This window comes from Apis florea, unplaced genomic scaffold, assembly GCF_048593485.1.
Source record: "Apis florea isolate Af1SG1 unplaced genomic scaffold, ASM4859348v1 contig_2274_pilon, whole genome shotgun sequence".
In the NCBI taxonomy this organism is placed as follows: Eukaryota; Metazoa; Arthropoda; class Insecta; order Hymenoptera; family Apidae; genus Apis; species Apis florea.
Window position 1 is genome coordinate 1,120,624 of NW_028256550.1, and position 16,500 is coordinate 1,137,123.

Genomic DNA, 16,500 nt, shown 5'->3' on the forward strand with positions numbered 1-16,500 from the left:
AAAAATAAAATTATGTTTACGATATTGTAAGATTACAAAATGTGTACAGCATTTTTGTCTGGAAAGCAAAAAACATAATATAAAACAAGAAACAAGATACATACATATATACATACACACACAATAAAAAAACTAATATTTTTTTTTAAAATAATATCAAATATCAAACTCAAATCAAAATCAAAATAAACGTAAAATTTTGGCAATTTCTCACTTCTAAGTAAATTCTTCACTTCTAAGTAAAACTTTATTATGTATTAATCATAATATATTACAAATTTTATATTGAATCTATCACATCAAAGAATTATTTCAATAAGTGCCTTATATATATAGCCCTGTTTAATCTACCTTATTTTCAATATAATGAAATTTAAATAGTAGAATAATTTTAGAAACAATTTTAGAACAATTAATAGAATAATTTTGTCAAAAAATAGAAATAGTTGAATTAATTCTATTATTTGTAAATGGAATGGAACTTAATTCAATGTGAACGAGATCTTACACAATTATTTTGAATTATGAACTGAGAATCATTCCACTTATGAATATCTTTATGTATATTCTTTACAGTACAATTAGAAATATACAAAATAAATATAAAATTCATTCATTCGGCAAAGAAAATTATGTTTTTAAATTTATATAATATTTGATGTGAAATCCTTTTATGTGAACGTGAACTTCTATCAATAGGACGAAAAATTATAATTGGTGGACATTTTTATCGTATTTTTATCGTGAACAACTTGGTAATTTTTATTATATGAACATGTTGTTTGTTCTCCGACAAGTGAAATTCTACTGCATCAGATATTCTTCGTATTCATTCATTCGCAGAATGCCCATTGAGAAGTTGAAAATGAATAGAAAAATGTAAAGAATAAAAACTTCTTCAAGCTTGCTTATTAAATGCACAAGAAAATGTATTAATAAATAAAATTCGTTGTAACTCGAAAACAAAGTCAAAAAACATGTTTATATGAATTTTTTTTATATTTTTGTTTATATATTTATTTATTATAAATTTTATCTTCATGTATAAATTCCTCCAACGGAACAACACTTTGTGCACCAAGATGATAAAAATATTCAATGCTTAAATATTGGAAATACGTGTAAAAACTTGAAATTTCAATTTAAATTTCACGCATATATTTTCACTAATCTGAATAATCAACATATTAATTATAAATTTCTATTTAGTTTAACTAATAATTCCAGTTTATTTAAATAAAATCGAATCTGGATAATTTGAATCCGAAGGGAAGAGATAAATTCTTCGAAATATAAAAGTTATCAAAATTTTCAAGTAAAAAAGCTTTTTAAACGAATGAAAATTCAAAATTTAGAATAAAGGAAATAATTTTATTTAGTTATATTAGATAAATAAAAAAATTAAAAGAAAACTCAATTTTTCAATGTGAATTACACATTGTTACACAAATGTATAAACATAATCGTACGATTGACTTGAAAAACGATTAACTTTCGTAGATATACACATATAATTGAAACCGAAGATATATCATTTATATCATCTTATATTTTATTAAGATAAAAAAAAGAAAAAAAAACTTAGAATCTTATAAAATTCGTAAACATCACGTAAAATCACATCCGATTCGCTCTCTAAAATCGTCTAGAAACCATAATTGCATCGGTATGGGATAACGACAAGTATAACGTAGTTATACAACTTACCGTCTTGATAAGGGCCATCTTGACACAGCTCCATGACTACCTTGTTGGTGCCCACGTATAACGAGTTGAAGTGCTCCCTTTGTTTCTCTTCCATGCAGTCGAACGTGTACGTCTGGATGCACTTCATGCCAGCCTCGAAATCTCTGCAACAAACAAACAGAACAAAAAAATAAATATAATAACAAAATATAATGGATATGGAATAGTGCAGATGTTTTAAAACGGAAATATTTAAATATGCGATATATCGAAAAAATTTCAACAAATTTTGCAATGATATATTATCACGAATAACGAGCACGATTAATCAATAAGAATATCTCAATTTGATACAATTTTATTTCGTTTCGTAGCGAAACAGATCTGTAAGGTGAAAGAGTGACTCGTTCATTCGTAACTTTCGAAGTTTCAACGAGGACTGATTATAAACAAATATTGCTACGAGGAATATTGCTTGTGTCGTTCGAGTTTCGAATTAATATTCAATTTAAGGAGATAATTCGAAAAATTTTTTTATGGATTATTTGTGGAGAAATTTGTGGATTTATTAAGATTTAGCAATAAATGTGATTAATTGTATTAACAATTAGATATATTTAAATATTAAAAATATATTAGTTTATATTATTATTAAACTATTTTATTTTATATAGGAATGTTTCGTTTTTTATTGAAATTCATTTGTTTGAACGAATGAATGGTTGAATATTAAAAAATTATCGTTATAGTTTTAATTATCTTTACAATAATAGATCTTTTTTTCTTAAATCTTCTTAAACTATATAAAGTTTTGGAAAAATTGAATAAAAAATTAAGTTAATTATGTTTCAGAGGTCGCTTTTCATAAATTTAAGATGCGGTGCAAAAATAAAACTTATTTAATAAGATGAGAGCATAAGATTCTAAGAGGATTTTCTTAATACGGAAAGTACTTTTTCTTATTCTTAATTAAAGAAAAATCTTAAAGGAAAGGCTAAAAAAAAAAAAAAAAAAAAAAAGGATTCTTTAATAACGATCAACATTATCGGCTTTACTTCTCATTGAAACAGAATATTGTACGTCAACTTGTTGTAAACTTTAAATTGCATATTCGTGTCTTTTCACGGAACAGAAATTTCGAACATAGATTAAGATATAAACTTAATATCTCTGTAACTTACTTGAATAAGAAAACAATTCGAAACAAAATAATCAAACACATTTTAAAAAATACAAGAGATTTATATTATATTTAAACTTGATGTTTTTAAACAATATTTATAAAGTATATCGCAAATAACAATTTACCGAGATAATAGAAAAGTCTAAGATAATGGAAAAGAGACATATATACAATAAGTTAAAGGAAAGTAAATTGAAGGAAACTTTATATCCTTCTTGATATGATACGTGTGTTTATTTTCAAAAAATTGATTGCAATAGATAATAAAATCGTTAAATAAATTTAGTAAACTAAATAATTTAACAATAGACAATAGATTCTACACATATTCATGTACATATGATATATTCAAATTAAATACATATACAATTATAGAGGATGATGCTAGGAAAAAATAAATCGAAAAAAATTTTTTAATTCAAGACTTCGTTCTCGAGCCAAAATTTTCTAAAACTAGTGCAAACCAACTATCTAAGTTGATTAAATAAACGCTAAAAAGCTTGAATTTGACCTTCTTAATAGGAATAATTACTCTGAATGAGTGAAGATAAGCAAAAAATATAAAATAAGATTCTATTGCTTACTTCTTTTTTTCTTTTGAGAAAAGTGAAAAATTCTTCATATTTTTAATTTTTAAATAAAACAAAAAATACAGAATAATCATTTATTGATAGTTCAGTTATATTTAATCAAGAAATACTTTTGTACGTATATGTACATACATGTATCATAGAATGTTGTTAAAATTAAAAAACGAAATTAACAGAAACGGCACGTATCTATTTTCGAAAAATAATAATGGAAATTTTTCGAACATTTAAAGTATTACGAATAATTACGAGAAATAATTCAAAACGACTTACTGGAGAAATCACAACGTGACAATTCCATTATTAACGACACTGGGAACAATGAAGAAAGAAGAAGGAGAGAGAGAGAGAGAGAGAGAGAGAGAGAGAGAGAGAGAGGAGAGAAAAAAAGAAAGAATTTCAATAAGGGAAATCGGAACGTCTTTACTCCGTCAGCGGAGCAATTATCTTGCTGTTGCTTATTGGAGCGATTCCGACAGTTTCCCTTTTATTTCCTTTAACCTTTCTCGACACTCGTCGAATATCACCTTCCGGTTTTATTGGGATGGCACATTTAAATTTCAGATTTCAATTTCAATTTCACGGGTCAGGGGGAATTAAAGAAAAACGTAGTCAGGTTACGAGTACACGAGTCGATAGTTGCCGAATTTAAAATTATCGTTCAATGCACTTGGGAAATGGGTTAAATGGAGTAACTATAAAGAATGAAATCAATGCTCTTTTAAGCATCGAGAATGAGCACTCGAATTTATACATGTAAAAAATAAAGAATCGTTAATCTTTTCTCGTATATTAAAATAAATTGTGGATATTACATTTACTTTTTCCAAATATCACATCGATATTATTGATCTTCACAAAACTCTGGTCTCATGAATTTTATATCTCATTATAATTTTGAATCTTTTTCTTTTTTTTTTTTTTTTTTTCAATGAAATCTTATTCGAAAATAAAAATGAAATTTTCACCTTACTCTCGCGCTTAGACGTAATCTAGTTTAATCTAATTCTTATTGCTCGCAATACACTACATTTTTGCCAACGTTTGAAAACATTGTGAAAACTCAATTTTTCAGATGGCGCTTACTATCCTGTTGGGGAATTTTGTTTTATCATAAATTCAAATCGACGTTCGAAATAATCGAATGAATATTTATGAAATGAGATTTATTGAATTTTCGAGCAAAAAGTTGCGAACAAGTATCGAAGTGTGAAGCTGGGGCTTTATTATTACGATGCAAAATTCAGATGCTATTGAAAATATCGGCTCGCTCGAAATTGACAAAAATAATTAAAGTGTATATACACTATTGCAATGCATTGTTATTAAAAAACTGAGTAGAATGAAAATATGTTACGTAACATTTGAACCTTTCTGATAAATAAAATTATTCTGAAATTTTTGAAAGGGTAATATATTAATCGATATAGTATTATCGTTCCCTAAAAAAGTATTAATTTAATTTCACAATAGGAAGGAACTGACGTTTGATTAGAAGATATTTTAATTTGAATTTCGTGAAAAACTCACTAGATTTATGACAGACCAGGAAAGAATATTACTTCGTGTTGTTTTCGAATTATTTTCTATTAATTCGAACAATGGACTCGTTACATTTGCAGAGAATAATGAGTATGATTTGATCTGATTTTATTATGCAAGTTTTGTCTATTCGTATTTTTTACAATATATTTTATACGTAATATTTTCTATAATATGATTTGTTGTCCTCCTATAATCACGATATCAAATTGAATAAAAGAAAAAAATCATTTTTCTCTCTTCTACTAATTCTTCAGTCACTATATTAAATTACTTCATTCTCGAGTATTTTATTCACTTCGAGCGGCATTTTTAATGGTACTGCTGCTCGACGAGTATTCTAAATTGGAATACTTTTCTGTTCGAATGTGAAAGAATTTGTAAATTACTGATGATGTTGATAAAAAAACATTCGAAAACTTTCATATGAGAATTCTCTTTGAAGTCATAATTTTTCTGAAAGTTTATTTATTTTGATTTTAGAATTATAGAAGCATTTTATAGGGGCATTTTCTTTTTTGTTGAGATTATGAATATTAATGTAATGTAATATATTTAATTTTAAAATTAATATCGATAATGAAGTTGATTCGACAATATAAATTAATATCAAAAAAAAAAAATATTCATACTTTTAAATTAAAATTTATATCATATTTATTTTCAAGTTAGCTAGTTTCTTTGATTATTTTATTAATATTAAATTCGTATTTTTTTTTATATACAAGTAACAGTTTGTTAAGTTGATATTTATCAAAATATATATTAACAAATATAAAAGATAAATTATATTTTCGTATATACATATATTAGCAAAATTCCATGTAACAATAGCAATTTTTTTTTTTTTGCTACAATATCTCGAAAAATTAAGACCAAGCAAAGGTTGCAGCTATTGAATAAATTATTCAAAATATTGATTTCTACATATTTAAAAAATGAGGTAACATTCCTATATAATTAATCATTTTTTTACTAAAAAAAAAACTAGAAACAATACCATAAAGAATACTATAAATTTAACGGAGCATAATGAAAAAATTATTAAAATGCTTTTGCACAAATGTAATGTATTCAACAAACATCCATTAGAAATAATTAAATAAGACCACATCTTTGGTGGAAAAAAGAAAAAGGAAAAAAAAAAGAAAATTACAAAAACAAAAAAAAATAATTAATTAAACGATATGATCACGATGTCTTTCAATTCATCCTTGGAAAAAAAAAAAAGAAAGAAAGAAAAAAAAAAAATAATTAATCGGGGAAAAAACGATACGATAAATTATCTGTGATGTCTGTCAATTCATCTTTGGAAAAAAAAAAAAAAAGAAAATTACAAAAACAAAAAAAAAAAATAATTAATCGGGGAAGAAACGATACGATAAATTATCTGATCGCGATCTCTTTCAATTCATCTTTGGAAAAAAAAAAAAAGAAAATTACAAAAACAAAAAAAAAAAAATAATTAATCGGGGAAGAAACGATACGATAAATTATCTGATCGCGATCTCTTTCAATTCATCCTTGGAAAAAAAAAAAGAAAGAAAGAAAGTTACAAAAAAAAAAAAAAAAAATAATTAATCGGGGAAAAAACGATACGATAAATTATCTGTGATGTCTGTCAATTCATCTTTGGAAAAAAAAAAAAAAGAAAGTTACAAAAAAAAAAAAAAAAAATAATTAATCGGGGAAGAAACGATACGATAAATTATCTGATCGCGATCTCTTTCAATTCATCTTTGGAAAAAAAAAAAAAAGAAAATTACAAAAACAAAACAAAAAAAATAATTAATCGGGGAAGAAACGATACGATAAATTATCTGATCGCGATCTCTTTCAATTCATCCTTGGAAAAAAAAAAAGAAAGAAAGAAAGTTACAAAAAAAAAAAAAAAAATAATTAATCGGGGAAGAAACGATACGATAAATTATCTGATCGCGATCTCTTTCAATTCATCCTTGGAAAAAAAAAAAGAAAGAAAGAAAGTTACAAAAAAAAAAAAAAAAAATAATTAATCGGGGAAGAAACGATACGATAAATTATCTGATCGCGATCTCTTTCAATTCATCCTTGGAAAAAAAAAAAGAAAGAAAGAAAGTTACAAAAAAAAAAAAAAAAAAATAATTAATCGGGGAAGAAACGATACGATAAATTATCTGATCGCGATGTCTTTCAATTCCTCGTTATCGGATCAATTGCGATGCATTATTTCGCGTGTTAGATCCACGTAACTAGTTTACGAGCAGCCGGATAACAGGCGGTTCGAGTGTAGCGGGCCGACTTCCGCATTAAAATTTCAAATTTCAATCGCAACTCGAGGGGGAATCGGCTGAACTCGTCTCGCTCACGCCACCGCGAAATTACTGGCACGCGTACGCGAAATTCAAGAATCATCATCGCGATTCCAAACGAAATGAAAACCGACCAATTAATTTCTTTTTTTTTTTCTTTTTTCTTCCGTGCATTTTTCTGATGGAAATTCGTTTCGTGCTGCGCTGAAATTGCAAGGTGAGAATATATTATCAGAGAAGTGATTCTTTTTTTTTTTTTTTTTTCTATTTTAAATATATTTTAAAATAATATTCAACAAAATTCTGCACGATCAAAGAGAGCTGAACAATGAGTTTGCCATACTTTAATCTAATTTCAGATTAAAATATATAGGAGATATAATACGTAGGAGATCTGCTCGTTAAATATTCAACGATTTCAAAGCGCTTTTTAAAATAATTCGCGAAATTCTTTCTAGATTCGTTATCGATTTCAATTTGAAAATTTTTAAAATGATTTCGAAGATAATAAACATATTTTCTATTCTATGATAGTTGATGTGTATGCACAATTAATTTTTCTTTGCATTTGTAACAATTGTTTTTTGTATTTACTAAAATAGAGATCTGTAATAAAGATATTGTACAAATCAATATTAAATCAGGCAATGATTGAAAGGCAGAATCGAAAAGTAGTACTTTGAACATATTATCAAATGCTGATGATTTTTATTTTTGAAAAGAACACTCGCTTAACTTTTCATAAAAATAGTATGTAATTCTATAGTTTTTGTTACTTTTTTTTTTTTTCATTGTAAATTATTTCAGTTTTGCTTCTATTTAAAATAATTTTCTTATGCTTACACGACTTAAAGATCGATATATATATATATGATTTCTAAAAATATTCATAATTTTTTTATAAAAATAAACAGTTGATTTTGATATCTTCTTGATCCTATTTTAAACAATTCGAGATGTTAAAAATTATTTTCTTGTTAACAAAAATATTTTGTATTTATTTTCTATTTTAAATTTTTTTTTTTTTCGAAAGAAACAAATTTGAATTCATTTCTTCAAAAATTAACAAAGATAAAAGGAATCTGTATAAAAAAAATTATATATTTAAGATAAAAGATAATACATTTATCCATAATTTTTATTGTATAAGTTGAATAAAATAATAAAAGCATCTCTTATATGTATATACAATTATCTATTATATTATTATTTATATATTATATAATCGAGATTTCTGGCCATGAAATTTTATTTATATCGTGGTTCTCTGCTGTTATCTGTCACCCTGAAAGATCATCTGACTGACAAAAGGACTATGCAGGACATTTTAAACAATCAAATTCACCCGAATGATGCAAACAATATTTCCTGAAAGTAATGGAATTTTTCAAGATAATAATGCTCCCATTCGTACAGCTGAAATTGTGCAATCTTGGTTTAAGGAGCATGAAAACGAAGTAAAACATCTTCCATTCAGCTAACACAATCGACAGACAGACGTTAATATCATCGAGTCATTATGGTTTACTATGCCTTCACTAAAGGAGCTTGAAAAACTATTACATGAGAGAATAATACAATATCTCATTAAACATCATTCAGATCTGTGATGACTTTATAAAATTCAATCTTAAAATAAAGAATGGCCTTTTTACACGAATATTCATTAAAGCATTTTAATAATACCGATAAACATTTTATTTTAAAGATAAATCTTATAAAATGAATCTTGAATCTTCATCGAATTTTATTTAAATTTGTAAATATATATTCTGTTTCATCAAGTGGATGCAATAAAACTGCGAAATATTACGCGTCATCTTGCTACAAGGATCCTCGTTTATTGGATACGAGAATCGATCGTTAACGAAAGAAAAATCTCGATATAATATCGCAAAATTTGGGGAACGCGTTTTATGTACACGTTCACGCGTTATCGTTCCGCCGGTTGATTCGGCCGAAAATTCGCCCCGATATTTCTCTCATCGATGTGAACTCGATTTATCCGAGTAAAAACCTGCTCCATTCGCTTTTCGAATCTCGTTTTCGCTGCCTTAGCATCAATCTGTAAACGCTGTATGTCGCATTTTCGATAGCACGCTCAAATGATTCTATTCACGAATGAACATCATGAAAATTGTTGGCGAAAAGTTTTGTTAAACGAGCGTATTATTTGTATTCTTCTTTACGATTATTATTATTCTTAACTCCTTTTGCATTATTTAATTTTGAAAATGATATTATTCTTTTCACTCTTTCTACCTTCAAATATTTGTTTATAAGTGAAAGTTTTATATATATATATATATGTAGATATAAAATGATTCGTTTTTCTATTGAACTACATTTAAATAGAATAAAATGTAGAGAATGATTAATTAAGAACGTTTGATATACGTAAATATATTATTCTTACAATCCAAGAAAATCAATTTCTTTTTCTCAAGATTTTTAAACTTTATGGTCAAAATATATTTTATTAACAAGTAGTGATAAGTTCTGATTGAAATTTGACAAGTTTGATTTTTCATTGTGAAATACACGTATACACTTCAACTAGTTTTATATTTCTTCCTAAAATATGATTCTTAATTTAAACTGCTTTAAATGTTTGCATAAGATATACATAAGAAAGTGAATGAAAAAGAAGAAAAACAATTTAATCGAATTTAATATCTATCATTAATGAATTTCAGGCAAAATATTATTCTAATACAATTTTCTTCGATCATAATAGATATAAAAAAAAGTAATTTTATATTGTATATAATATTGTATTAAAAAAAAGTTCTAAAAAAATACTCCAGCGTATTACATTCCTTTAAGTTCAAACTTTTTTTATATGATTCTTCAAATTTCATACGATCGAGCAAAAGTTGCAAGAGAAAGAACTATAAATTTCTCTCTCTCTCTCTCTCTCTCTGCTGCTTCTCTTTTAATGAATAAATATAACGCTAGAAAGTTCCACAGTCTGTCGCATGTGTTCCCAAAAAATATGCTTCTTTAGGAAAGTTTTAAAGTCCACACGAAGTGGATAGGTATCTCATTCTCGAGAATTATGGTTTCCCACTAACTTGTTAGCCGTTCTTTTATCAGGACGTAACAGAAACATACGTATCCCATCACCGTTTTTTGAACAAAGACTGAAAAAAAGAGGGAGGGGAAAAAAAAAATAAGTAAATAAAATAAAAGTAGAAAAGCCAAATGGTTTAACGAGCTCTAACCTTTTGTACCTGTACTTATACCCTCCTCCGCGTATGCCAGTGGAAACTGCACCTGCACGAACCTTCTAACGAACGAAACCATATAATTTTTATCCATCCAAATTAACTGCTCTTTTTACTAGGCAAAAAAAAAAAAAAAATTTGAAACGTATTCAGACCTTTTATAAGTGAAAAATAGTTACAATGGACAAAAAAAAATGGATGAAATGTATTACGTTTTGTAAATTATCTTTTACAAATTTCTATTCCATTTTTAAAACGTAATGTTTTATCTTAAAAAAAAAAAATAATAATAAAATGATTGAAATATGAATTTTTAATTGAGATCATTGAACAACGAACAACTTGAAATACTGAGCGTACGATTAATTATTTTCTCTAAGATTTTTTTAAGTTAATGTTATAAATTTTATGTCAAAAAAAAAAATGGAAATAAAATTATTTTTAATTAAAATCCAATTTTAAAATTCACAATTTATAACATAAATTTTTAAAACATTTGAAACATACAAAATTATTGATTTTCATTTAAATTGTTGGAGAACACGATAAATTTTAAAAATATTATTTAAATTGTTTAAATCATCAAACGATTGGAACTTTTAGAAATTATTGGGAAAAAATTAATAACTTTCTTTTGACGAAAGAAATCGAATGTCTGGTAATCAATCAATTTCACGAGAAATTTACACGGCCATATCGGTAAAATAATTAAAAGTAAAGAGAATTATTATTTGCAAACCAATATTCAAAATATAACAAAATTTTGATGACTTGAAATCGACGAGGGAAAAATTATTTATTAAAAAATTCATATTAATTTATTTTCTTTTTAATTTTTATTACTTGATATATATTATAACTTTTATAAATAAATTGATTGCATATTTCCAAATTATCAAATAAATACAGAAAATATCTTTTTGCGTGTATAAAAAGTTATTAATATAATGAATATAAAAAAAAGATTAATATTAATATGTGTATGTGTGGTTTATATAAATAGTGGATACAAATTGAGAAAGAAATAAAAAAAAATTCTGCTTTTCGTGAAGTTAAACGCTGATCAGGATTTTCAAAAAAATATCTCCGGGCGTTGCAGTGTTATTGAATTTTTATCAAAATATTTACCACCTATCGATGAATGTTTTTCAATTAAACGATCGTCAAAAAAAACCGATAAATAATTATTTGAATCGTGAATTTTGTTTGAGTTTTGTAAAAAAATTAAATGCACGAAACATCCTCTGTATAAAGTTCAATATTTGAACTCTATTATTTATGAAAATCCCCCCCCCCTCCCAAAAATAATAACAAAATATCTCCATTTATTACATACACATAACCGTATATTATATTTTAACGAACGTTAATTTTACTTTTAATAATACATAATAATAATTGATCTTGGAATTTTATTTGATGATTTAATATTAATTAAACTAATTCTAATAATAGTACTAAATTCTATAACTAATCATTGAATAAAAGCATTATTTAAATTTATAATTATAAATAAAAAAAAATTAATAAAAAAATAAATAAATTACGTTTATTATTTAAGAAAATAAATAATATATAAAAATTTAATTTAAATAAAATTGAATTAAATTTATTTTTATATATTATTAAGTGATATAAATTTAATTATATATATTGAATATTTTATCAAAATATTTCTTTAATATTACTTTATTTAAATATAATAAAATTATTAATTTTTAAATGCAATTTAAATGTTATAAATTAACTAATATCCAGTATTAAAATTTATTTATTAATTTAATTAATTCTATTACAATTAAAATAATGAATTTAATTAATTATGATATTTACATTTCCCTAATTAAAGATACCTGATACTATCTTCTTAATAACAAAATATTTCAAATATTTCCGAATAAAAATATCTAGATACAGAATTGATCTAACGAAGCTTCCTCACAATACCGGAATTAAAAATTATTCAAAGGCAAAGGATTGATCATCAAACTTAAAAAAGATTAACTGGAAACTCTTAAGAGGCTGTTTAAAACTCAAAAGAAATCTCGAGTTGGCTGTTCCCTCGAACTTTCAATAAATTAGTGAACTAGCTTATTAGAATTCTCTTTCAATCTTTGAAACTCGTTTCTCCACTGATTCGATTGGGAAAAATAAACAAACAAGATCAATAAATTTGAATAAATAGGTGTTTGAAAGTTCGGATCACATTAAATTTCCTTCGATCTATCTAATTATTAGAGCAATCGAGACTCGAGTGGCCGTCATTCTTCGATCGAACAAATTTCAAGAATTGGATAAAGAAAATTATTTGTGGAACAGGTATGGCCAAGCTTGATCGATTAAGTGAATTTTTTTTTTTTTAATTTTTTTCAATTGCCTCCAATATAATCGAGAGAAGAAAACTTGGATATGGAAATGAACAGGAAAATATTTATTTCAATTTTAACGAACATTTTCCATGATAGATTTTATATTTCTCGTTTCAATTGAATATCATAATAAATAATATTTATATGAATATGTTTTAATGTTTTAAATTATTTTATGAAACAAGAAAATTATTTTAGAATATTATTTCATAAAATAATTTTTTTAAATGGAATAAATAAAGAATAAATAAAATAATATTAAAGTTAAACTCTGCAAACAATTTGTGTCGTTCATGCTCGAAGAAAAATTTCATTTTCGAGTTCCTTACTTTTGCTGATAAAACTTCTACATATTTAATTGAACAATAAGAAGAATGATTATGGACATAAACGATGTAGAGAGTGCAAAAAATGTGCATGGAATATTATGTTAATTAAGTAATAATTAACTGAAATACGAAGTAGTATCTTTTTTATTATCAAAGGCATGAATATATAATTCAATATCTTGTGGAAATTTACGATCTACACATAAAATAAAATATAATAAAGATCATTTTTTTAAGATGTCAATATTTATTTTATCTAAAATTCAGAATATCACTTTAACATTCATTTCCTACTCAAGAAGAAAATTTCAATCTTTCTTTCATACAAGTATATCCATTGTATTTATAAAAACAAAATTGTTTCTTGTTTTTTTGTTTTTTATTTTTTGTTTCTAATAATTATTTTAATAATTGGATTTTCGATGATTTTTATAAAGATTTATAGCAGCTTTTTTCTATACAAGATCTGCTTCATAATTTTCAAAAGATACTATTAACGCATTATAATTTCCCTTATACGTATTCATAATAACGTGTACGTAAGCACGTGACCGCCATTTATCTTCTGTTAATACAAATATATCACGATGACGTTGACACTTCAAATATAATGAGTTGATATCATCATATGAATATCTATCCATCATGTATCTTTTTATCTATTCATAGACAGCTTAGAAATTCCACGGATCTGCGATATATGCGAAAATAATCCCTGAACGAACGAAATCATAATAACTGATATTGTAATAATTCACAAATTCGAAAAAATATTTTAGATACTAAATATATCAGCCAATTTAAGGAAAAATTTAAAATATGATTAATATTTGATATTATAATATTATTGAAAAATTCTAAAATATCGAAATAATAGATAATAATAGATACTAATAAAATAAATCTGATATTACTATCGTTGTAAGTTTCCACAAATTCGAAGGAATTTTTTAGATACTAGATATATCAATCAGTATAAGGAAAAATTCAAAATGTGGTGTTATAAGGTAATTGAAAAATTTCTAAAATATCGAAATAATAGATAATAATAGATACTAATAAAATAAATCTGATATCACTATCGTTGTAATTTTCCACAAATTTGAAAGAATTTTTTAGATACTAGATATACCAATCAGTATAAGGAAAAATTCAAAATGTGGTGTTATAAGGTAATTGAAAAATTTCTAAAATCACTATCGAAATAATAGATAATAATAGATACTAATAAAATAAATCTGATATTACTATCGTAGTAATTTTCCACAAATTCGAAAGAATTTTTTAGATACTAGATATATCAATCGGTATAAGGAAAAATTCAAAATGTGTTATAAGATAATTGAAAAATATCGAAATAATAGATAATAATAGATACTAATAAAATAAATCTGATATCACTATCGTTGTAATTTTCCACAAATTCGAAGGAATTTTTTAAATATTAGATATATCAATCAGTATAAGGAAAAATTCAAAATGTGGTATTATAATGTTATTGAAAAATATCGAAATAATAGATAATAATAGATACTAATAAAATAAATCTGATATCACTATCGTTGTAATTTTCCACAAATTCGAAGGAATTTTTTAAATACTAGATATATCAATCAGTATAAGGAAAAATTCAAAATGTGGTGTTATAATGTTATTGAAAAATATCGAAAAAATAGATAATAATAGATACTAATAAAATAAATCTGATATCATTATCGTTGTAATTTTCCACAAATTCGAAAGAATTTTTTATATACTAGATATATCAATCAGTATAAGGAAAAATTCAAAATGTGGTGTTATAAAGTAATTGAAAAATTTCTAAAATATCGAAATAATAGACAATAATAGATACTAATAAAATAAATCTGATATCACTATCGTTGTAATTTTCCACAAATTCGAAGGAATTTTTTAGATAGATATATCAATCAGTATAAGGAAAAATTCAAAATGTGGTGTTATAAGGTAATTGAAAAATTTCTAAAATATCTGAATTTTTTTTTTTTTGTAAATTTATAATATTTATACTGTTTACACAAAGAAGGTAAAAAATTGAAAAGCTTACGGGCACAGCTGTTGAAGTTCCTCTTTCTTCGCCACGAAGCTCAAGTCGTTGGTGTTGATTCTCTCGAAAGGCCTTCCGCATCTCACCAGCCTTTCGTGTCCGCACTCTTGGCTCCGACAACTGCCAAGCACTGAAACGGAAACAGCGATAACGCAAAGTGAAGAAGAATGCGAACAAATCGTACAAGCTAACGATAAGATGTTTCCAACATTGGACAATTAATAGCCGAGGGGATCTGGATGTCATTTTAAAACATCTTCCAACGGGTTTTAGACTTGGGATACTATTTCATTTTAAGATTTATCGATTGTCAAGCGAATGGAAAAGTGGCACATTTATTCGCTACATTAACCTCCGTTTAACGCTTTTCACGGATGGAACCTGTGCGAACCAACAGCGAGTAGTTTATGTTTAACGCGAATATAACATTTGAGAAAAATTGACGTTTTATTAATATTCAAATTGAAAAGTGTAATTTTTAATTCGTCTTTAATTTCCTTTAATCGAATAATATTTAATTATACTTTATTTAGAACTTCATGTATAAATCAGTCAAAAATAAAATTCTAAATATTTAGAATTGACGATATTTTAAATTGTAATCTCAAATTTATAATGAATAGTTTTGCATAATATTTTCTAATATTACGTTTCAGAAATATCTTATCATTATATAAATGATTAAAAGAATTAAAAATTGTAGTTTGTAAATTTCTCTTTTGAAATTTTGAAATTTTTCGTCGAATATTCGTTATGAAAAAAAAATTATACAAGAAAATATATTTATTGGAAACTTATTTTTCTAAAATTTAGAAATATTGTACAAGAAAACTTCGTTAAAAAAATTTTATGACGCCTAATAAATTTTAAAAAATCCAAAATCAATTCCTTCTTCCATTTCCTTTTTTTCTCATTTCTTCTCTGCAATCGTATCAAAGAATTTTTTCATCATTATACACAATTTATTAAATTTCTCTTCAGTTGTATGTTCCATAACATTTTGATTAAATATCTGCATGAAATTAACTCTAATATATTTTAAATTTCCTGTTGCAATATATTTCAAATAAAGTAAACAATTTTTGCTTCTTTATTCATATATAAATATCATACAACGATACACCGAATTTCCACAAAGAGAATCTTCTCTTTATCAAGAAGATAATTAATCCACGTTGAATAATTTTTACGTTAAATCGCAAAGAGTAATAAGCA

At 25.0% G+C, this 16,500-nt stretch overlaps 1 protein-coding gene across 7 annotated transcripts in view; it reads right to left on the reverse strand.

Moving 5' to 3' along the window:
- The window catches only part of LOC100869913 (uncharacterized), a 255,212-nt gene that overhangs the window by 195,196 nt on the left and 43,516 nt on the right, over positions 1 to 16,500 (reverse strand). For all 7 annotated transcript variants that reach the window (XR_015290692.1, XR_015290691.1, XM_086903115.1 and 4 more), the window contains exons 2-3: positions 15,286 to 15,415; positions 1,708 to 1,850 (exon numbers count right to left, since the gene is read on the reverse strand). Coding sequence is in view for 5 of the 7 variants with exons in the window: in XM_086903115.1 (XP_086759241.1) it covers positions 1,708 to 1,850; positions 15,286 to 15,415 (273 nt within the window). In the remaining 2 variants the exon portion in view is untranslated. The remainder of the gene's footprint in view (positions 1 to 1,707; positions 1,851 to 15,285; positions 15,416 to 16,500) is intronic.